Source organism: Macrobrachium nipponense, chromosome 39 (genome assembly GCF_015104395.2).
Source record: "Macrobrachium nipponense isolate FS-2020 chromosome 39, ASM1510439v2, whole genome shotgun sequence".
NCBI classification, from domain to species: Eukaryota; Metazoa; Arthropoda; class Malacostraca; order Decapoda; family Palaemonidae; genus Macrobrachium; species Macrobrachium nipponense.
The window spans coordinates 59,802,843-59,825,443 of record NC_061099.1 but is presented as its reverse complement, the minus strand read 5'-3'; the positions used below and the strand labels follow the sequence as shown (position 1 = coordinate 59,825,443).

Sequence of the window (22,601 nt, the reverse complement as noted above, 5' to 3'; positions counted from 1 at the left end):
TAACCATTTTTGTTCCTTCTATGTGCTCCCTATTTTCCACATCATCGATACTATACCAGTCGTTGTATATTAATATATTACTCTTGTAATCTTTATGTTTAGGCCACATTCGCTCGCTATTTCCATAAGGGTTTTTATTGCTTTCGTTATTTCTTCAAGGGTGTGTCCTAGTATTAATTAATCATCTGCATATAATAGTGCCACTATCCTTGTAACTTAATTTCTAAGCCTCGTGTGTACTTTCTAGTTTTTCTATTATCAGGTGCGTTATTATTAAAAAGAATTTGGGTGACCCATTGGATCCCTGTCTTATTCCATTAGTTACATTTAGCTATTTTTGTTCTATATTGTTAAGGCATAGGCTTGTTACATCATTTGTATATATCTTTGCAATTGCATTTATTACCTCTGCATGCAGCATCTATTTCATCATGACCTCTATGAGCTTTTTTCTATTAACGGAGTCAAATGCTTTTTGGAAGTCTATTGATACAACAAGTAATGGTCCTTTCTTCCATACGTTGCTTGTATGCAGTATTCTAAGATATATAAATTATGTGCGATAAAGCCTGATTGCAGTTCATTCATTTCCCCTATATTTCTTATGCGCTTTTCTATTTTGGTTTTCAAGATCCACATGAAAATTTTATAAGATGCATTTGTTAGCAATTGGCCTAAGATCTTTGACAGTGGGATATTGTTTTTTGGGTGCCAAGTGTTGATTTTGACTTAAACTAGCTTCTCTGTGTTTTCCTGCCTTTCAGTATGCTGTTTAAACATTCTACCAATTCTTTTGGAAGGTTGGTTCTTTGTAAGAATAGTTTGAACAGAACTGGCTTCATTCCATCTGGCCCTGGTGCTTTATTTGCCTTCATTTTCTCGAGTTGATTCTTTACACAATCTTCAGTTATATTGACTTCTTCCATTGGTTTAAGTTCTGCCTTTGTTTGGTCATACACTCCGTCCATGTGTTTTCTTAAAGATATATGGTATATCATATGCTGTCCTAATCTTTTTATTATTTCTTCCATGTCATGTTGATACTGTTCTTTCTTGCTTTCGCTCCATATCTCTCCTACTTTGTTTTCTTCTTTTTGGTATATTGTTTCCCAGAATTTTACCAGCTCTTTCCCTAGGGTTTCTTCCTTAATCTCTTGCTTATTTTCGTCGTATATCCTTATCTATTCTTTTTTTGAGGCGGTCTTTCCTCTCAGCATGTCTATATATTCCCAGGTTTTCCTGTGTCTGTTTTTATCATTCATTATCTCATTTCTAATCTTTTCTTCATATTCTTCATATGTTTTCTTTAATATTATCTGCACTTTTTATTTTAGTTTATGATATGCTTCTTCATAGTATCTCTTTTCTTCTATTCTTGTGGCTTTCCTTTTTAATTTGTTATATATCCTTCTTTGGCTTATTTCTTTCTTAATTTCTTTGGTGACCCATACTGGTTCTATTTTTCTTCTTACTTCCCATACTTTAACCTTCTTTTTATTATCTTCTCTAGGTTATTTACTTTTGCTTCACTCATTGTTTCCTCCAGCTAGGTTAGATCTTTTCTGTCTTGTTGGCTTAGTTTACATTCTATATATGCAAGGTATTTTCTGGTGGACTCTTCTGTTATTTTCGATATTTGATTTTTTTTGTTCAATTTTTTCTAATGTTTTCCTTACTTTTGTGTTCATTCTGAATTGGACTTTTATGAGGTGGTGGTCTGATAGGTCATACTCATACATTCCCTCATAGTAGTAGTAGTAGTAGTAGTAGTAGTAGGTGGGATAGGCCTTTGAAACGGCTCCCTTGCTTCTTTTATTCCTCCTTTGTGCGTGTTTGTTTGAGCTTCTCTCTGGAATACCACATTTCTTTTATAAAATCTTTCCTATTCTACACTTCCTCCCTCAGTAGAACTACCAATAAGAGTATATTTGCTACTAATTCCTCTTTATTTTCTTGATATGGTTGCTGCATAAAGCTATATCTATTTCTAATTTCATTGTATGCTGGACAGTAAAGTACGTTGACTTTTCATTAATTTCTTTCTGCCATGTTTTTCTGTCCCAATTATTTATTATTTCTCTTAACTGTTTGTCTTTAACTGCTTAAATTTTACTTAAGTTTATGTTTAGTTCTTTCATATACTCTTTTACTTGCATTATCCAGGGTTTTTTTTTTCATACTGATCCATGGTTATCTCATATAGGAGCCAGTTTCCACCACTCTTCAGTGTATGTTTCAGGTAGAATAGTTTATTCTTGATATCTCTTGAGTGGCAGGAAGAGGCCCCTATTTCAGATCTTAACGCACAACTTGCTGTGTAACTTGGTGCTTTCAAAATTGCTCTATATACTTTATTGTCTACCTTCTGAAATTCATTTATAGTTTTCTTGTCAAGTTTCATGACTTCCATTGCATACATGAATGATGGCATCGCTATCCTTTCCAGTACAATTTTCCTATTTTTACCCTGCTACAGCTTTTATTGATGACTGCATTAGCCATATTTGCCATCTGCTTTGCTTTAATTTGGGCCCTTTTTATCTGTTCTCTGAAGTAGTCTTTCATGTTGTTGATTGTTACTCCTAGGTATTTAATATTCTTAACTATTTTTATTCCTTCTATGTGCTCCATATTCTCCACATCATCGATACTGTACCAGTCGTTGTATATTAGTATATTACTCCATGTCCTTGTTATGTTTAGGCCACATTCACTTGCGATTTCCATAAGGGTTTTTATTGATTTTGTTATTTCTTCTAGTGTGTGTCCTAGCATTAATCCGTCGTCTGCATATAATAGTGCCACTATCCTTATTACTTCATTTCTAAAACCTTCTGTTGTATTTTCTAATTTTTCTATTATCAGGTACGTTATTAGTAGAAAGAATATGGTTGAGCCATTGCATCCCAGTCTTATTCCATTAGTTACATTTAGCTCTTTTTGTTCTATATTGTTAAGGCATAGGCTTGTTACATCATTTGTATATATCTTTGCAACTGCATTTATTTCTTCTGCCATCTGCAGCCTAATAATTTCAGTCATGACCTCGATGAGCTTTTTTCTATTAACTGAGTCAAATGCTTTTTTGGAAGTCTATTGATACTACAAATAATGGGTCCTTTCTTCTGTTTCTTGTATGCAGTATTGTAAGATATATAAATTGTCGATTCCTCTCCTTTGTGCGGTAAAGCCTGATTGCGGTGCATTCATTTTTCCTATATTTCTAATGTTTTTCTATTTTGGTTCTCAGGATCCCCATGAAAATTTTATATGATGCATTTGTTAGAGCAATTGGCCTTAGATCTTTGACTGTTGGGTTTTGTTTTTTGGGCGTAAGTGTTGTTTTTGACTTAAACCAGCTTCTCTGCGTTTTCCTGCCCTTCAGTATGCTGTTTAAACATTCTGCCAATTCTTTTTGAAGGTTGTTACTTTGTAAGAGTAGTTTGAACAGAACTGGCTTCATTCCATCTGGCCCTGGTGCTTTATTTGCCTTCATTTTCTCAAGTTAATTTCTTCCATGGGTCTAATCTCTGTCTCTGTTAGGTCATACACTCCATGCATATGTTCCCTTAAAGATATATGGCATTTCATCTGCTGTCCTAATCTTTTCACCATTTCTTCCATGTCATGTTTTTACTGTTCTCTCTTGCTTTCATTCCACATTTCTTCTATTTTGTTTTCTTCCTTTTGGTATAGTTTCCCAGAATTTTACCAGCTCTTTCCCGAGGGTTTCGTCCTTCATCTCTTGCTTATTTTCATCGAATATTCTTATCCATTCTTTTTCTGATGTGGTCTTTCCTCTTAGCCTGTCAATATATTCCCAGATTTTCCTGTCTGTTTTTATTATTCATTATCTCATTTCTAATCTTTTCTTCATATTCTTCATATGCTTTCTTTATTATTATCCGTACTTTTTGTTTTTGTTTATGATATGCTTCTTCATAGTATCTCTTTTCTTCTATTCTTGTGGCTTTCCTTTTTAATTTGTTATATATCCTTCTTTGGCTTATTTCTTTCTTAATTTCTTTGGTGACCCATACTGGTTCTATTTCTTCTTGCTTTCCTGTCTTTAACCTTCTTTTGATTATCCTTTCTAGGTTATTTGTTTTTTATTCACTCATTGTTTCTTCCAACTGGGTTAGATCTCCTTTTCTGTCTTGTTGGCTTAGTTTACATTCTATATTTGCAAGGTATTTCCTGGTAGACTCTTCTGTAACTTTCAAATATTTTATTTCTTTTGTTTAATTTCTGCATGTTTTCCTTACTTTAGTGTTCATTCTGAATTGGACCTTTATGAAGTGGTGGTCTGATAGGTCATATTCATATTTTCCCTCGTCTATCTCCATACATTCATAGTTTTTATACATATTTTGGTTGACTAGGGCAAAGTCTATAGCGCTGTTCTGATCTCCTCTACTCCAGGTTATCTCTCCTTTGCAGCTGGGATCTCCATTTAATAGCGTAAGATGATATTTTTCCATTAGGTCCATAACATATTTTCCATTTTGGTCAAGTTCTTGTGTCCCTATGAAACCTAAATGCCCATTGAAATCCCCAAGGACAATCACAGGCAGGTCTGTGGCTTTCTCTATTGCTACATGTAAGGCGCTTATTATTCGTTTATTTCTTTCTTTATCACTAGTTAACATGTAGACCAGAATTATGTTAAATATTGCTGTTCTATAATTAACCTTTACTATTAGAATGTCTTTGTGTTCCGACTTTTCTTTTTCCATCAACCTTGTGTCCCGGTTCAATGTCTTTTAATAATACAAAGAAGAAGAAGTTTGTTTATTTCTATGTAACAGACATTCGTACCGTTTTGAGGGTTCTCGCTTTCGAAACCGATTATCTAACTCTGCACAGTAGCAAATTCAAGTTTTATAATCTCAAATGAATTACTCCAAGACGGTGTTAAATAACAATAAATGTTTCTGATAAATTTAATTAGATAATTAACAAAAATTTTCGTTTAAATAATAAACTTGAGGGGTAATTCAAAGACTGCCTAATTTCTCTCATACTCTACTTAATATAGTGTGTGTGACCTCTGCTGTGTCAGTGCTATAATACCAACCTTGTTTAGTGTATTGTCGTTGTTACGTAAACGTTTGGGTTATTCGGATTATAGTGTCCAAAATATTTGTGTACACTATGTTTAGCACATGCAGTACATTTGTGCAGAATCAGGTATGATATTAGGTACTTTTCAAGTTGCAGAATAGGGTTGGCCTAGCTTCGTGCACTGGCTTTCACAACCTGTTAGACCTATCTACCTACTAGCTATAATACCTAGGCTACTTACTAATTTAGATTTGGTCAACTCTGGTACATCAGGCATAGTTATCAATGAAAGTATAAAGAAATAACACAAGAAGCTTATATGATTCCCCCAATTTTTTTCCAGTATGTGTTTGGGTTGTCCATTTAAAATGCATTGCGTAACATTTTCGATTACCTAAGACCTGCAACAGGCTGTGATGTTGAAATTCCATAGTTGTACAGATTGGTGATCCTCTAGTTTTTGATATTCTGACCATTAGGGTAAATGACCTAGGGGCGACATAGTGGCCACCTCTCTCGGAACGTGGCCACTTCCCAAAAAACCGTACTGGAGGTCTCGGTGTGCTGCCTGGATGGACCACAACTCATGACTGATGCTCATGGCTGTAAATTCAAGTTCCTACTTAGTTTGGGAAGGTGGCTGCTAGGTCGCTGCTTGGTCATTTACCCTATTTTTGGTCCTTCTTCAGTAATGAGTAAAATATGAGAATTCATCCTAAGCTAACCTTACATACCTAGCCTAACCTAGGGCACTGAGTCCTAAACTGGCTGGAGGAATGAATCCAACTAAACCTGACATACCTACCAGGCTAGAATGCCATAAAATACATGGGGAGAATGCCAAGGAATTGGTTAAACAACATCAAACTTAAACTTTAAAGTTTCATTAACAATGAGCCAGGGTAAATGACCGAGTGGTGACATAGCAGCCACCTTCCTGAAAAAATACTAGAATTTGCTGCTATGAGCATCAGTCAAGAGTTGAGGTCTATCCAGGTAGCACACCACGACCTCTACACTCCTCTCGAAGTAAGTGTTTTCTCCTAGATTACAAAATAATGGCATAAATCAAGCACTTATTTGAGAAATGGCCGTGTTACGAGAGAGGTGCCTGCTATGTTGCTGCTTGGTCATTTACTGTATTGGTAGGAAACGGCCATAGGGAGAATAACTGACTGGACTAGTGGATCCAGCTTCCACCGTGTTTGAAGCCACAAGTCCTGACACCGGAGATGGTCATCAGTCACGAGTTGTGGTGGTGAGAGAAGGAGTTTGAGACCTCTACTCTCCTTTCGAAGTATTATCTCCAAAGTTAGAAATTTAGGTTATATTTTAAGATTAAAGCGGTAATGAAAAGTCTGGGTCTACGCAGTGCACACTACCTCCATGATGCTTTCAAAATTTTTACTAAACTCCAAATATTTAGAAGATTGACACCATCTCGATGTTTGCGGAGTCGCTTATGTCAATAAACTTCCCATTCCATGTGCTAAATCCGCACACCACTTGTACCCATAGACGCTGGGGCACTTTCTTCACAAAAAATCATAAACAATGACTTTTCCAAGGGAACTATGATTTTTGGTAGGAGAGAAGAAAAGTGTCCACTAGATAATTATTTAAAATAAATAGTTAAAAGGCAGTATAAGGTCATGAATTGCATAAATTATTTACATATTCATAATTATTTATTTGAAAATATTTGTTGTTGAAAAAGTAACTAGATTCCTAACTCAAATATCAACATTGTTCCGATACATAATATAAGCCCTAGGTCCTTTACAATAGGAAGGTAACTAGCGGCAGCTGGAAACGGTCGTAAGCTTCGAACAAGGGAGTTTGATAGTTAACTGCCTGTCCGACAGTGCACGCGCCACGCGACTGGGAGGTGAAGAATCACTTTTGCTTTCGGCCTCGTTGGTGGAGGACATGTTCGTCATCACTCTCTGCCCGCTTCTTCGTCGTATCTTTTGTTGTGTTTCTTCAACTTGGTTTGTTTGTGTAGTGAAAGTTTACTGTAAGTACGTGTGACTTTCTGAATTATTCTTGATTTATGATGGAATCTCATGAATTGGAGCTCTCCCCGTGGCCCCCATCAGCTGCAGAGTTTGCCCTGGTGTGGAGGGCCGTAAGTGCGGGGTCTTTTGCTCCTTTCCCGAGGTTCTATTGTGCTCAGTGCTGGGGACGTGAATGCTCTCGGGCCGAGCCCTGTAATGTTTGTGTAAATTGGTCGGAGGTGCAGTGGGTGCTGTATGAGGGTAGGAGGAAGAAGCGTAAGCCTGCCAAGGAGTCGTCGGAAAGCTCTCCAGCAACCCCCTTGGTCACAGACACGTCGTCTTCCTTCCTGCCCCCGGCTCAGCTCCCGCGTATGGCTCCTTCCCCTTCGGCGGGTGTTTCTCGGTCCTTCTCTTCGCCCGATTCTGTCGAGCATAGAGGAGGGGGCAAGATACCCCGACGTGCAACTGTATTCGGGGTCTTCCGCTCGCTCGGGGTGCCCCCCCCCTCCGCACGAGGGGGAACCCCTCCTAATAACCCGACTGTTGCTTCCTCAGGTGCTCTTGCTGTGGGCGACGACCTCAGCCAGGTGTGGTTCCCGCTGGGGCTCCAGGGCATGCCGAGCGTCCAGGGGCTGCTTCATCTGGCTGGTGCTGTTCCTGTCACCCATGGAGCGGTGACCACTACCACCACCACTGTCTCGACCCCCTCCTCACCTGGTGTACACTCCACACGTGATGACCGGTGACTCCTACTGCCACTGTGCAGGCCCCGATTGCTGCCGTACCGAGGAGAGGCTTGCCTCCCCTCCCGGGTTCTTTGCTCTGCCAGCCCCTGACTTTCGGTGCCCGAAGAGTTCGCCCCTGGACCTGCCTCCGGTACCCAGGATGTCGCTGGCTGCTGCCCCATCTCCTGACGTACCTGACTTGCCTGCCGTACCTGCCGCTCCTGCTGTTCTGCTGTTCCTGCCCCTGCCAATGTCGTTCCAGCCCGTGGTGTGCTGCCCCAGTCGCAGGTCCTTCCGGACAGGTGCAGCCGGGCCCTGTTGCTTCGGCAACAGCTCCGGCTCCATCCTGGATGGAGGAACCTGACGTCTGTCTGAGGGAGCTGACGAAGAAGAAGAAGAAGAGGAAGGTGTCGTCGTCGTCTTCGTCGTCTTCTTCGTCGCCTGCTGCCGCCTCTTCCCCTTCGACTTCCAAGGCTTCCAAGCCGAAGAAGAAGCAGGCTGGCTCCTCCCCCCCTAAGAAGTCTCCCTCGGGAACTTCTAAGGGCTCGTCTCACTTCGGTGGGATGGGGGTTCTTCCGCTGGTCCTCCTGCTCCTTCGGGAGCGGGGCCCGTCTCTCCTTCCACAAGGAAGAAGAAGACGGGGACAGAGGGGCAGGGGTACCGGCTAACACCGGCACTTCCTTGTCTGGTGCTAAATGGTCCCTATCTCTACACCAGGTTCCGGCTCGGCCTCCCCCCCCCCCCCTCCCGGTTCGCGAGAGGTACCGAGTGTACAGTCTCCTGCCGGCGACCGTGCAGCCAAGGCTCAAACGTCCGAGTTCGCTCGGCGCCAGGACTGAGGCACGGAGCGGAAGGCTGGTGAGAGCCGCTCAGTGACTCTCGCCGGGCCAGGCCAGCGATCGTCTCTTGTAGCGACCAGCTGGCTACCTCAGGGTTGACGTGCTGGTCCCTGACCAGTTACGGGCTGAGGCTGGGAAAAGGTCCCCTTGATCGCAGGAACCAGCCTCGGCTGGTTCCAGCGGTTCGACGCACCATGAGGACAGGCACCTCGGTCCCCACCGCGAGAGTGGTCTCTGCAGGTCCCCTGACTGCCGCTTCCACTGGGACTGGACGGATAGGGGGACCAGCAGCAGCAGCTCTGACGCATGGGACCAGGGGTCCGGCTGTTCTCTCGGTCCAGACGCTCTCCCCAGGAGTTAGCCGCGCCGACCAGGCCTGCAGCTCGATCGCCTGCAGCCCCCCAAGCATACCAGTTCTGCCAGTGAGCGAGGGGGAGCGTCAGGTCTTTCTCTCCTGCTCCTTCAACTTCCTCGGACTACACCGGGAAGGGCGAGACGGACAAGGAGTGATCGTAAGGGGCGCGCTCCTCACGGTCCCGCCACGACGCCCTTCGAGCCAGGCACGGTCCTTGGACCGACCAGTCGTATGCGCAAGTGGCAGGAGGAGACTGGGAGGGGTCTGTCGCTGTTCCTCCTTCTGAAGGAGGAGGGTCTCGGGAGGCGTTCTTGCTGGAGGTGCTTGACAGTCCTACTCCTCAAGACGCGGTCACTCCCAAGATCCAGAGGAATTTTGCAGAGGTTATTGCGCTGATTCGTCAGCACAACGACCTCGGGAAGGATTGCCGCTCCCACCTCCTGAGCCCATGTCGCGGCTCGAGTCGTTCTGGGGGCCTAAGAAGGAACCCAGGACGACGGTGGATCTGCCGCGATCGGAGCTGGCCGACTCGGTGCTGGGCCAGGTGGACTCGCTCGTTCTCCGGACAAGAGGGTTTGCTACGGTCCGGCAGGTCGTCTAAGCTACTTCCCCCGCCTCTACGCGACAGAGGAAGTTCTACGTACGTGCCAACGAGGATCCGATGCCGCCCAAACAGGTTAACCCGGAGCTAGCTAGGCTAACTCCAGGGGTGTCGGAGAACCTGTGGTTCTCTCAGCAAGAGGCACTTGCTCTAGAATCCACTGCCATGGCGGCTTTCCAAGCAGTCTCCTGGTTGACCTGTGGTCCCTCACAGTGTCCAAGGTTGCGGCCACCTCTGGGAATATCACTCCCGGCTTTCAGGAGACTTTGCCAGTCTGGGGGTAGGGCCATCTACCTCGCCCACCAGAGGGTAAACTTGTGGGCCAACCTGGTACTTAGGCGTAGGGACGCAGTCCTTACCCGAGTGTCCAGGGCGGCTGGTTGTGAGGCGGCATTGGGCCTTCGCAATGGACCAGTGCAGAGTTCCTCCCCTCTCTCTTCCCAGGAGAGATGGTGAGGAACGCCAGGCAGTATCGAAGGCTTCTGGGCAGCCTCGATCAACTGCGGCCAAAAAAAAAACCCAAGAGCTTGGTTAGCGGCTTCCTTGGCTGCTAAGACGGTTGCTTCGTCTAAGCCCCGAGGAAAGACTCTGCCTTCGACTTCTGCCAGGGGAGGTCGCTATCAGCCCCCCTCCCAGCCCTCCTTTCCACGAGGAGGGGCAGGGAAGAAGTCGAAGAGAGGCGGGAAACGCTAGGGACGGCGTTCCCCCTCACCTGCTGCCGGAAGTGGGGGGGTGCCTGGCGAGCCATTGGGCAACATGGCAGCGCTACGGTGCAGAGACCTGGATAGTAGATGTCCTTCGGGAGTGATATCTACTACCCTTCGAGTCTCGGCCACCCCTCACATCCAACCCGGTCCATCTTCAGACCTACGTTCCTGGAACATCAAAGGACGTAGCCCTTCGACAGGAAGTCAAGACCATGCTGAGCAAGGGAGCTGTGGAGATCGTCAGGGATCGGTCACCGGGCTTCTACAGCCCCGCCTTTTTCCTAGTGGAGAAGTCTTCGGGGGACTGGCGCCCGTGATAGATCTCTCTCCCTGAACCGATTCGTTCGCCAGTCTCGGTTCATGATGGAGACGGCACGCTCCATGCTCGACTCTATCAGGGAGAACGATTTTATGTTTTAGTGGATTTGAAGGCCACGTATTTCCAGATACCCGTCCAGCAATCCTCCAGGAAGTACCTCCGCTTCATCCTCGAAGGGACGATGTACCAATTCAGGGCACTTTGCTTCGGTCTCTCAACCGCCCCACAGGTGTTCACGCTGGTGTCTGCTTGGGCTCAGTTGTTTGGGATACGTCTTCTGAGGTATCTCGACGACTGGTTAGTCCTGGCGAGCTCCTGCTTGCAGTTGCTACGGGACAGGAATTGACTTCTCTAGTTCTGCCGCAATCTGGGATTGTGGTGAACTTCGAGAAGTCTGACCTCGAACCCAAGCAGAGGATGAAGTACCTGGGTATGCTGATCGACACGGTAGCAGGGCGAGTCTTCCCTGCAGACTCGCGGATCAGCAGATTCAAATAAGCACTGTGGAGTTTCAGTGGTGATGGTAGTAAGGATAAAACCACTGATCACAGGTAAAAATGAATTTCAGTTCAAACCATGAAACTGGGAATAAGTTGTTTCATACTTTCACTAATATAGGCAACAAAATGTTTTTTTATTGTAGTGTCTTACCGAACAATTATAGAGCCGTGATTTCCCACGAGCGGCAGGATACTAAATTCAAATTTAGCGCGTCGGGCGTCGCCAACACTGGTGGTGATGACGTCATCTCCCTCCACTCGCGGGAGAACCAGGTACAACTGCCCAGGTGAATTCAATTCTTTTCCTGCCGGCGTCCGGTGAACATCGGTGGTCGGTGCGGTTGGATGACTTTGCTTCGCTTTTTTTCTTGTGGATTTGATCTTCGGAATTGGTGAAGTACTCTTTTTGGCATTGTTATTATTTTGCTTTTTATTTAGGCGTTGCCATGTCGGATTCTAGTCCGTCGGGAGTTAGGTTTTGCATCTCAGGATGTAAAACTAGATTATCCAAGTTAGAGTATGATTCTCACACTAAATGTGTTAAGTGTAGGGGACAGGTTTGTTCAGCAGATCGAACATGTAACGAGTGTAGTGATTGGACTGATTCTCAATGGAAGTTTTTTAGTTCATACTCGGAGAAATTAGCTAAAGACAGAATTAGAAAAGCAGCGCTTAGGGAAAGTAGACTTAGCTCTGCTTCGTCTTGCGATGCATCTGTTCCTTCTGTTTCTCCTCAACATTGTTATGTCTCCTTTAACTACACCTCCTATTCCTCCTACTAATCCACTTCTCCGGCTTCCCGTGTAGTTTCTTCCGACACCATTGCCAGTCTGGAATCGAGGTTAGATCAGAAATTTTCGGTGGTACTAGCGAATACGGTTTTTGCAACTTGGTAATTCAGTTAAGACGTTTTTGGAGAAAGCGGCTTCAGGTAAGAGTGTAGTTGAGGGTGCGTCTGTCTGTCCTGACACGTCTCCTAGACAAAGGTCACTGTCCAGCTCCCCGCACCAGGGAGAAAGACATACCGGAAGTCCAAGGGAGTCGATCGGGATTTGCCCACAGACAGGCGCCTCTCTTGTTGAGCCTGTTGCGCCTCAACAGGGCTCGGTTAAGCGTTGGAAAGGTGTTGCGGTCAGACGCCTTTCGAATGATTCAAGCGATTCGTCTCCGGTCGCGCGGCGCTCTTGGCGAGGATTCGCCCGTTTCGCGTCCCTTACAGAGGCGTTCAGGCGCCGATTCTTCGCTCCTCCAGTCAAGCGGTATAAGGAGCCTGAGAGTAGGGTTGCGCCGCGGGCCGTTAGCGGCTCGTTCGTCGCCTCAATCTGTGCCTTTTTTCGGCTCCATCTACTAGTAGAGATTGTGGTTTTAGCGCTGTAGCTAGCAGTTCTAAGGGTGTTTCTTTAGGCGCTTTTTCGTCTGTTACGCCTGATGCGCCTGTTTCGCCTCGAATTTCGGCGGCTCCGAGCGAGGCGCAAGTAGTTTTTCCGCCTCCTGCTGAACATTTAGGCTCTTCCAAGCCTACGTTAACTGTTTTTGATTCGTCTCTGGCGCCTTTACGCAAGCAGTTAGAGATGTTAACCAACTGGATGAATGAGTCCAAGGGTGGTTCGAAACCTTCAGATCAGGTTGTAGTTCCGTCTACTTCTTTCGGCGGTATCGGAGAATGAAGAAGAAGTAGAGGAGGAGGATTCACATCACCTCTCGTGTTATTCACGTCTCCTTAGATTTCTTCTGGTATCTTATCCAGATTATTTTGAGAAAGCGGCTCCGCGCTCCCCAAACTTCGACTTTTTTGATGAGGAGGAAAACTTCAGACCCTCTCCTCCCAAAACTTGTTCTATCTAAAGCGGTTAGACATTCGTTGAAAGAGACTTGAGAAATGGATGCCTCTGATGAAAAGAGACTTAGGGAAGGCTCTTTTTGCTTACCCTCCCTCTAAGTTGCTTCGTAAGAGGTATAGGTTTTATGTAAATGGGGAAGCTCCTTCTCTGGGAGTTTCTGCCTCCTCCCAGGGAGACTTCTCCAGTTTAATCGACTCCTCTAGAAGATCTGCTTTCGCCGCAGCGAAAGTTTTCTTTACAGCGCCGGAGTTGGACCACGTTGTAAAGAATCAATTTAAACTTTTGGAAGTCTTTAGCTTCCTTGATTGGACTATTGGCGCTTCAGCGGCCAAGATCGAAGACTGTCCTTCTCTTTCTCAGGAGTTAGCGGAGGATTGGATTGGTGTTCTGTCCTGTGCGGACAAATCCATTAGGGATGGATGGATGAGTTAGCTTCGCTCATCGCCTTTGGTACCCTTAAGAAAAGGCAACTTTGGTGCTCCTTTGCTTCTAAACTTAGGGTTCTTCCCAACAGAAGTCTGCTCTCTTGTTCGCTCCTTTTGTGAAAGATAACCTCTTTCCAGACGATGTAGTGTTGTCAATTTCGTCTGCGCTAGATAAGAAATCTACTTCGGATTTACTGGCACAGTCTACTGAGAGACCTAAAGCTCCAGTGGAGACTGTTCCTTCGGTTTCTCCTCTGGCCCAAGTGCCTTTTCGAGGGAGAAAACCCAAGCGCTTCTTTCGGCCGAAGTCGAATTTGCGACCTCAGTCTAAGGCCTCGGCCAAGGTTAACAAACCTTCCAAATGAAAGCTCGGTTCTTCATGCACCAGTGGGAGCCAGGCTGGCTCTGTTTTGGGAGGAATGGGAAAACAGAGGAGCAGAAGCCTGGTAGTGCAAGTACTCAAGTTCGGCTATCGTATTCCTCTCGTTTCACCTCCCTCGCTCTCACCTGTGCCAATTCCATTCCAGGCATACTCTCCGGGCTCAGACAAATTTCTGGCGCTAGCCGCAGAAGTGGAAGCGCTTGTTCTCAAAAGAAGCGATAGAACAGATAGAAGGGGATTTTTCCTCCAGGCTTTTACAATCGCCTTTTTGTAGTTCCCAAGTCATCAGGGGGCTGGAGGCCGGTTTTGGATGTGAGCGCCCTGAACTTGCATGTCCAGAAAACAAAATTCATATGGAGACCACTCGGTCGGTTCTGGAGTCATCAGACAGGGGGATTGGCATGGTCTCTCTGGACATGCAAGACGCTTATTTCACATTCCGATACATCGCGAATCTCTGAAGTACCTGAGGTTCATGTTCGAAGGCAAGGTGTTCAGTTTCGGGCGCTTTGCTTCGGACTAGCGACCGCTCCTCAAGTTTTCACCAGGGTTCTATCCCCGATAGAAGCTGGCTGCACATATTAGGAGTAAGAATCTCCCTCTATCTGGACGATGGGCTTCTCCGGTCGGAATCAGAGAGTCGGTGCATGAAGGACCTTGGAACAACTCTGGATCTTGCCAGAAAGTTAGGAATTCTGGTCAACAAACAGAAGTCCAGTTGGTTCCATCTCAGAGCATCCTTTATTTGGGGATGATTCTGAATGCTCAAGTTTTTCGGGCTTTTCTGTCCCCGAAGAGGGTTCAAGGCTGTCTGGAGACAGTTTCAGGAGTTCTTGGACAAAAAGGTAAGTTCTGCCAATCAGTGGATGAGGCTCTGGCAAATTGACGTCAGTGGAGAAATTTGTGACGTTGGGAAGACTGCACATGAGACCTCTGCAGTTTTTCCTGAGAGCCTCTTGGTGCAGGAAGACACAACCAGACTCGATTACCTTTCCTGTCACAGATCAAATAAAAGAGGACCTAAGGTGGTGGCTCTCTCGAGCAAGGTTGGAAGAAGGGTTAGATTTACGACCCATCCTCCCGAACCTACAGTTCTTTTCCGACGCATCGGACACAGGTTGGGGAGCCCTACTGGGAAATCAACGGACTTCAGGAGCTTGGTCGGAGAAGGAGAAGAAGTTCCACATAAATGTAAAGGAACTGTTAGCAATTTTCTTGGGGCTCAGACAGTTTCGGAGCTTAGTAGAAGGTCGAGTAGTGGCAGTGCATTCCGACAACTCCACGGCTCTCTCGTACGTGCGGAAACAGGGGGGGACTCAGTCTTTCTCTCTGTACAAAGTAGCCAAGGATCTCCTCCTGTGGTCAAACGAAGCGAAGGTTCAGCTAGTCCCGAGATTTTGTTCCGGGAAAGATGAACGTCCTGGCGGACGAGTTAAGTCGTCAACAGCAAGTACCTCTGGAGTGGACTTTGGACAACAGATTTTGTCAGAAAACAAACTTTGGCGCCTTCGGGGACGACCGTCAATAGACCTGTTCGCGACATCAAGGAACAAACCGTCTTCCTCTCTTTTGTTCTCCAGTCCCGAGATCCTCTAGCTTGGTCGGTGGACGCAATGCTGTTGGATTGGTCGGGTCTGGAAGCTTATGCATTCCCTCCGTTCGGTCTAATAAGAGAGGTGCTGAACAAGTTCATGTCGCACAGCAATGTAAACACTGACGTAATCGCTCCCTTTTGGCCCAGGAAAGAGTGGTTCCCGGACCTTCTCCAGTTGTTAGTAGACTTCCCCAGACTTCTTCCTCCAGAGAAGTGGCTTCTCAAACAACCTCACTTCAAGAGGTTCCACCAAAAAACTTGTCCCCGCTCTAGCTCTGACAGGGGTTCAGACTGTCCGAATCTTGTCAGAGCGAAAGGATTTTCAAGAAGAGCTTGCAGAAGCTATCGCTCGTTGTAGGAGAGAGTCTTCTAACAAACTCTATCAAGGGAAGTGGAGAATCTTCAGAGAGTGGTGTAGAAGTGCTAAAGTCTCTACTTCTGCTACCTCTTTAACAGAAATAGCAGATTTTCTTCTATTTCTTAGGAACTCTAAGAAAAACTGGCTCCTTCGACGATCAGAGGATATAGAGCCATGCTCTCTTCGGTTTTTCGACATCGAGGTTTGGATATTTCCTCCAATTCAGATCTGTCGGACCTCATTAGGTCTTTCGAAACCACTAAGCTCCCGCGAAGATACAGTGGCTTGGAACTTAGATGTGGTGCTTGTTCCTCATGGGGCCACCGTTTGAGCCTTTGAAGTCGGCTTCACTCAGGAACTTGACTAAGAAGGCACTCTTTCTTATTGCACTAGCTTCTGCTAACGTGTCAGCGAATTGCACGCTATAGACAAAAGAGTCGGTTTCTCTCAAGGCAATGCTGTATTTTCGGTATCTTTGACCTTTCTAGCCAAAAATGAGAATCCTTCTAATCCTTGGCCGAGAGTTTTGTGGTAAGGAACTTATCTGTATTTGGTTGGACATGAGGAGGAAGAAAGGCTCTTATGTCCAGTCAGGGTTATTAAGCAGTATCTGTTTGCCACTAAGGGTATTAGAGGACAATCTTCTAAGCTCTGGACCTCGGTTCAAAATCCCTCTCGTCCTCTCTCTAAGAATGCTATATCGTTCTTTATTAGAGAGCTTATCAGGGAAGCTCACTCGCAGTCCGAGAATGACAATCTTTCCGTTCTGAGAGTTAAAGCTCACGAGGTTAGAGCGATGGCAACTTCTTTAGCATTCAGAAAGAATTTATCTTTAGCTTCGATTCTTCAGAGCACGTTCTGGAGATCGAATTCGGTTTTTTGCGAGTCATTATCTCAAAGAGATAGAAACGGTTTTCGAGAATTGTAAAACGTTTAGGTCCGGTGGCGGTTTCTGGCATGGTGTTGGGAGAAACGGCACAGGGTCGTCACCTCTATATGCTAACTTTTCACCTTGAATAGGTTGTCGAGTTCAAGGGAAGCTGGGGGTACTGAGTACCTGGGATACTCACCAGTCTGTTAGGTCAGATTTTACAATGGTTGGGTATATATGTTTTTAAATCTGGTGTTGGTGCAAATGTTTTATGATTGAATTTCTGGTCTTAGCCCAGGGCAAGGGCAATCTTTTGTTGTTTACTATCCTCCGTCAGTCAGCCTTGACTCGCTTGAACTACGGAAGGATTCCACTCCTGTAGAGGCTAACTTTGGTCAAATTCCAATTCCTCTACAATAGTAAGAAGAGCACCGACCAGAGGCAGTAACAGTCTGCTGTAGCTCTCTTACAAGGTAAGGTACAACAGACACCTTGAGTGTTTATTGGTATTGCAATAAATGTAACCATTTATAAAATATGTGGTCCACTGAATCCCACTTCCCATAAATGTGTAATCAGCTCTATAATTGTTCGGTAAGACACTACAATAAAAATGAAATTTTCATTATTAAAATGAAGTTTTATTGTATACTTACCGAACAATTATGATTATACCCACCCTCCTCCCTTAGGTGGACGGACGGGCAGAAAAGAATTGGATTCACTGGGCAGTTGTACCTGGTTCTCCCGCGAGTGGAAGGGTAGATGTTACTCATCACCACCAGTGTTGGCGACGCCGACGCGCTAAATTTGTTTTAATTTAGTATCCTGCCGCTCGTGGAAATCACGCTCTATAATTGTTCGGTAAGTATACAATAAAACTTCATTTTTAATAATGAAAATTTCATTTTTTATTGTGCTAATTACAACTACAATCTTGAGTAAGATCAATAAACGTTACATATATACGCTAACATTGTTCAAATGAGTGCTGGGAAGGCTGGGAAAGATGGTGGCTCCGCTGTGCTTACGAATGGCACCTCACGCGGTTGCTGCCATATTTGATTTAAAAACTGCCTTGAAAACATATTTTACGAAGAGCTCACATGCTTATTTTAGTTCGTATGGGGCTTTCATATATCACATTATGTTGACGAAACTTCAATCTTTTGAATGGTATGCTTAAAGATGTAATTGTATTCTTGTTTAACCAAATTAAATATCGAGTGAATAAGGCTAATCCACGCAATGACGATGGATTCACTGCGGTGTTTCCCCCATGAACTAAAATAAGCTTGTGAAGTATTTGTAAAATATGTTTGTTCCCTTGGTCCTTTACATGAGGAATTACTTTCAGCGTAGCTGGAATTACAGCTGTTAAGTTCTTGAACAAGGTGGTTAGGCAGTAACTGCTGTCTGGTAGGTGGGTAGGCCCGCCTGCCCGGAAGTAAACACTCCACTTTCCTTTCGGCTGTCTTCCGATGAAAACGTATTTTGTGAGCTCTCGCTGACTAGCCGTTAATCTTTTTCCCGGTGGGATCTTTAATGTTCTATATTGCAATACACCACCTGAAACACCTGATTATTCCTACACGTTATACAAACCATCGGTCCTTTACCTCTCTGCCTGCCTCTGTCATGAGACTGTTTTATGTTCTTTGTTGCATTTTGCCTTTTTCATTGTGTATTTGTGGATATTTCTGTCTGTGGTTTGTTGTCTATTTTGTCTGATTCTGATAAGAATGTGACAAGCAAACCCAGGAGTCAGATAAGCCCTTACGCCCCCCATCCACCAACCGAGAATATATCCTGGAGTGGGGGTTAGAAAGTGTGGTGTATTTCGCTCTAGTGAAGATGTGGATCCTCACGCCCTCTGCGCAAGTTGCTGAGGGCGTGAGTGTAATAAGGAGTTTACTTGTGACACTTGTATCTCCTGGTCGGAGGAGCAGTGGGGGAGATACGAGAGGAGGAAGAAGCACGTAAGTCAGTCAAGGTGTTGTTGGAAAGCTCTCCCTCGACACCGCTGGTTACAGACACATCGTCTTCTTTCCTTCCCCCTCGTAAACTTCCTCGCATGGCTCCCTCTCCTTTGAGGGACATGTCTCTCTCCGCCTCTTCACTTGATCTGTTGAGTGCAGAGGAAGGAGGGAGACATGCCAACCTGGAGTTGTACTCGGGAACTTCTGTTCGCTTGGTGGGGGGATCCTTCCCCCTCTGAGCGAACAGGAACTCCCCCCATTGACCATCTAGCTGCAGTCCCAGTCACGCATGTGGTGGAGTCGAGAACAACCACTACAGTGTCTACTCCTGGGTACGCGGCACACCTCACCTGGTCTACAAATAGCACATGACAATGGTTACCCCCACTGCTGCGGTGCAAGCACCAGTGCCACGTGTCTCCAAGGTGGAGTATTACCCTCCTCCTCTCCCAGGTTTTTCTGTCCTCGCTCCTCCACCTGATTTTGAGTGCCCGAAGAGCTCGCCCCTGGACGTACCTCCTGTTGCTGTTGCCATGCCTGGTGCCTGTGGAAGTGCTGCTGCTCCTTCAGGTCCTCCTTCCCAGGTGAGCTTGCCCCGCTGCTCTGGCAGCCGCGCCAACTCCGTCCTGGATGGGAGACCTGTCTGCTGTACTGAGGAAACTGGCGAAGAAGAAGTCAAAGAAGAAGAGGAAGGTGTCGTCATCGTCTTCTTCGTCTTTGTTGTGTCGTCATCTGCCGCCTCCTCCCCTTACTACTTCCAAGGCCCCCCAGCCAAGGAAGAGGAGGGTGGCCTCAACCCCCCCCCTCTCTCTCCCTGCCCCAGAAGTCTCGCACAGAGACTTCTAAGGGTCTGTCTCATTGTCCCGGTGAGACAGGTGGGCCTTCCGCTGGTCCTCCCATTCCTTCGGGAATGGGGCCCAGTTTCTCCTTAGGAAGAGAAAGACTGGGACCGTGGAGGTACCAGCCACCGCTGGTAACTCTGTTCCTGGCTCTAGAGGTTCCACCTCTGGACCAGGAACCGTCTCGGCTGCTCGCCAGTGAGTGTCACCAAGTGTACGGTCACCTGCTGGTGACCGTGCGCCAGAGTCAGGCCGTTGAGTACGCTCACTGCCAGACCCAGGCACGGGGCGGAAGGATGGTAAGAGTTATTCAGGCAACTTGCCAGACCGGCGATTGCTCACGTAGCGATCGCCCGGTATCCAAGGTTGACGTGACGGTCCCACCTGACCGTACATGAGGCGAGGCTGGGAGGAGGTCCCCAGGTCCCCGGGAACAGCTTCGGCTGCTTCTGGGACCGTGATGCGTTGTGAGGACGGTGCTCGCTCTCACCACGTTACGGTGGACGCTACAGTCACCCGACTGTCGATCACACCATAGTGATCAGACGGTCTGCACGGCTGGTAGCAGTCCCCTGACGCAAGAGACCGACACTACCGTCCTCGGTTCAGCGCTTCTCCACAGGAAGATCGCTGGTCCAGACCTGCAGCCCGGTCACCACCGCGGGTTGGTGATCGCCTGCAGTCCTCCCAGCCTACCGGGAGGCGAACAGGAGTGACCATGAGGAGCGCGTTCCTTACAGTCCAGCCACAAGAGTTATGTGCTGGGTTCGGTTTTAGGACCGGACAGTCTTACGCTCAAGTGGTTGAGGACCAGGGGGGGTCTGGCAAGGTTCCTCCTGCTGAAGGAAGAGTGTCTCGGAGGACTTGGCCTGGATGGATCTGACGGTCCGTCACCTCAGGACGTTAGTCACTCCCGAGATACAGAGGTCTTTCGCTAGATGGTCATTGCGCTGATCTGTCATCACAACAACCTCGGGGAAGGATCGGTGGTTGCCCCCTCTGACTGTCCATCTAGGTTGGAGTCGTTCTGGGGTCCTAAGAAGGAGCCCAGAGCGTCTGTAGGGCTACCCTGGTCTTCCTTGGCTGACGGTGTGCTCTTGTCTCAGGACAGGAGCTTCACTTAGGACCAGCAGGTCAGACAGCTGCTTCCCCCTCCTCTGCCTCGCCAGCGGCGCTTCTATGTGCCTTCGTCAGACCCGTTGCCAACCAAGCAGGTTGACCTGGAGTTAGCTCGCCTAACTCCAAGATTGCCTCTGCAACACTTGCTGTCAGAGAACCTCTGGCTCTCGCTGCACAAGGCAATGGCCCTGGAATTCACTGCCATGGTAGCTTTCCAGGCCGTCTCCTGGCTAGATCTGTGGTCCCTCACAGTATCCAGAGTCGCAGCTTCCTCAGGATCTATAGTTCCTGGGGAAGACTTTGCGTTCGGGGGGACTCTGCCAGTCTGGAGGTTAAGGCTATTTCCTACCTCGCCCACCAGACTGCCAACCTGTGGGCCAACCTGGTACTGAGGAGGAGGGAGCAGTCCTGAATCGCGTATCCAGGGTGGCTGGTCAAGAGGTAACGATGGGTTTGATATGGAATGGACTGTTGCTGGTGCCTCCTCTCTCTTCCCTAGAGATGTGGACGCTGTGGTGGAAAAGCAAAGAGCTTAGGACAGCGATTGCCTAGTACACAGACAGTTGTGAAGACTTCGGAGCTTAGCTAGCTCTTCCTCCGCTCCTAAGACATCAGTATCGTCGAGGGGTAGCACATGAAAAGACCCAGCCTTCCTTCTTTTCACTTTAGGAGGTGAGTGTCAGCCCCTCTCTCAGCCCTCCTCCTCTTGGGGAAGGGGGTCAAGCGAAAGGGGAAGAGAGGGAAACACTAGGGACGGCATTCCCCCTCACCTGTTGCTGGAAGTTGGGAGGTGCCGGCGAGCCATTAGGCACTTGGCAGGACTACTGAGCCGAGACCTGGGTATTGGACGTCCTTCAGGAGGGATTATCTACTTCCCTTCAAGTCGAGGCCACCCCTCACTTCACACCCAGTCCATCTCCAAACATATGTCCCGGTCCCCCGTTCAGCGAGGGACGTAGCACTGAAACAAGAAGTGCAGACAATGCTGAGCAAAGGAAATCGTATGAGGACAGTTACCGGGGTTCTACAGCCGACTTTTCCTGGTGGAGAAGTCTATAGGGGGCTGGAGACCAGTGATAGATCTCTCTCCCTGAACCTATTCGTTCGCCAGACTCGGTTCACGATGGAAACGTCATGCTCAGTGCTCGATTCCATTAGGGAGAACGATTTCCTGCTTTTGGTGGACCTGAAGGATGCGTATTTCCAAATACCCATTCATCAGTCCTCCAGAAAGTATCTTCACTGTATCCTTGATGGGACGGTGTACCAATTCAGGGCACTGTTTTGGTCTCAACCACCCCTCGGGTGTTCACGTGAGTGTTCACTCTGGTGTCGGCTTTGATCCATTTGGTCGGGATATGTCTAATGAGGTATCTCGACGATTGGCTAGTCCTGGTGAGCTCTTGCTCGAAGTTGCTACAGGACAGAGATTGCCTCCTCGACTTTTGTCGTGATCTGGGGATCGTGATAAATTTTGAGAAGTCGGATCTCGAGCCCAAGCAGAGGATCAGCAGGTTCAGGGAAGCAGCTTGTCAGTTTCTGTCACGACAGGAACAGCCAGCTCAGCAGTGGCAGGTCGTGATCGGTCACCTGTCATCGTTAGAGAAGTTAGTCCCTCACGGGCGTCTTCACCTGTGGTCTCTACAATGGAGACTAAAGGAGTGCTGGTCACAGGCGCAGGATCCGCAGTACTTCCTGGTTCCTCTTACGGAGGAAGTAAGGGAGGATTTAGCCTGGTGGCTAAACGACAGGAACCTCTTAATCAGAGTGCCTACGGAGATGCTTCTGTTCTCAGACGCATCGATCGAGGGTTGGGGCGCACACCTGGAAGAGTTGCTGGTTTCAGGAGTGTGGAACCAACATGACAGGCACCTTCATATCAATGTTCTGGAACTCAAGGCAGCATTTCTCGTGCTCCAAGAATTCTGGGAAATGGTGATGGGACACTCAGTGGTGCTTTTTCTACGTTCAGAATCTTGAGAGCTAACTTCTCTCGATTCAGCTGTGAAGACGTAGGTCTGCATTCACCTTAGTCTTTCACTGGCATATAGTATTGTTTCTCTGTAGATGAGATTCAACTACTATG

At 46.9% G+C, this 22,601-nt stretch overlaps 1 protein-coding gene and 1 pseudogene across 1 annotated transcript in view; both read left to right on the top strand.

Annotated features, from left to right (window-relative positions):
* The first annotated feature begins 5,022 nt into the window (after positions 1–5,022).
* LOC135210368 (ATP-dependent zinc metalloprotease YME1L-like) overlaps positions 5,023–22,601 on the top strand; it is a 365,863-nt pseudogene continuing 348,284 nt past the window's right edge.
* LOC135209927 (uncharacterized) overlaps positions 18,926–22,601 on the top strand; it is a 142,232-nt gene continuing 138,556 nt past the window's right edge. The window contains exon 1 of the mRNA XM_064242662.1: positions 18,926–19,141. Within this exon, the coding sequence (XP_064098732.1) occupies positions 18,926–19,141 (216 nt within the window). The remainder of the gene's footprint in view (positions 19,142–22,601) is intronic.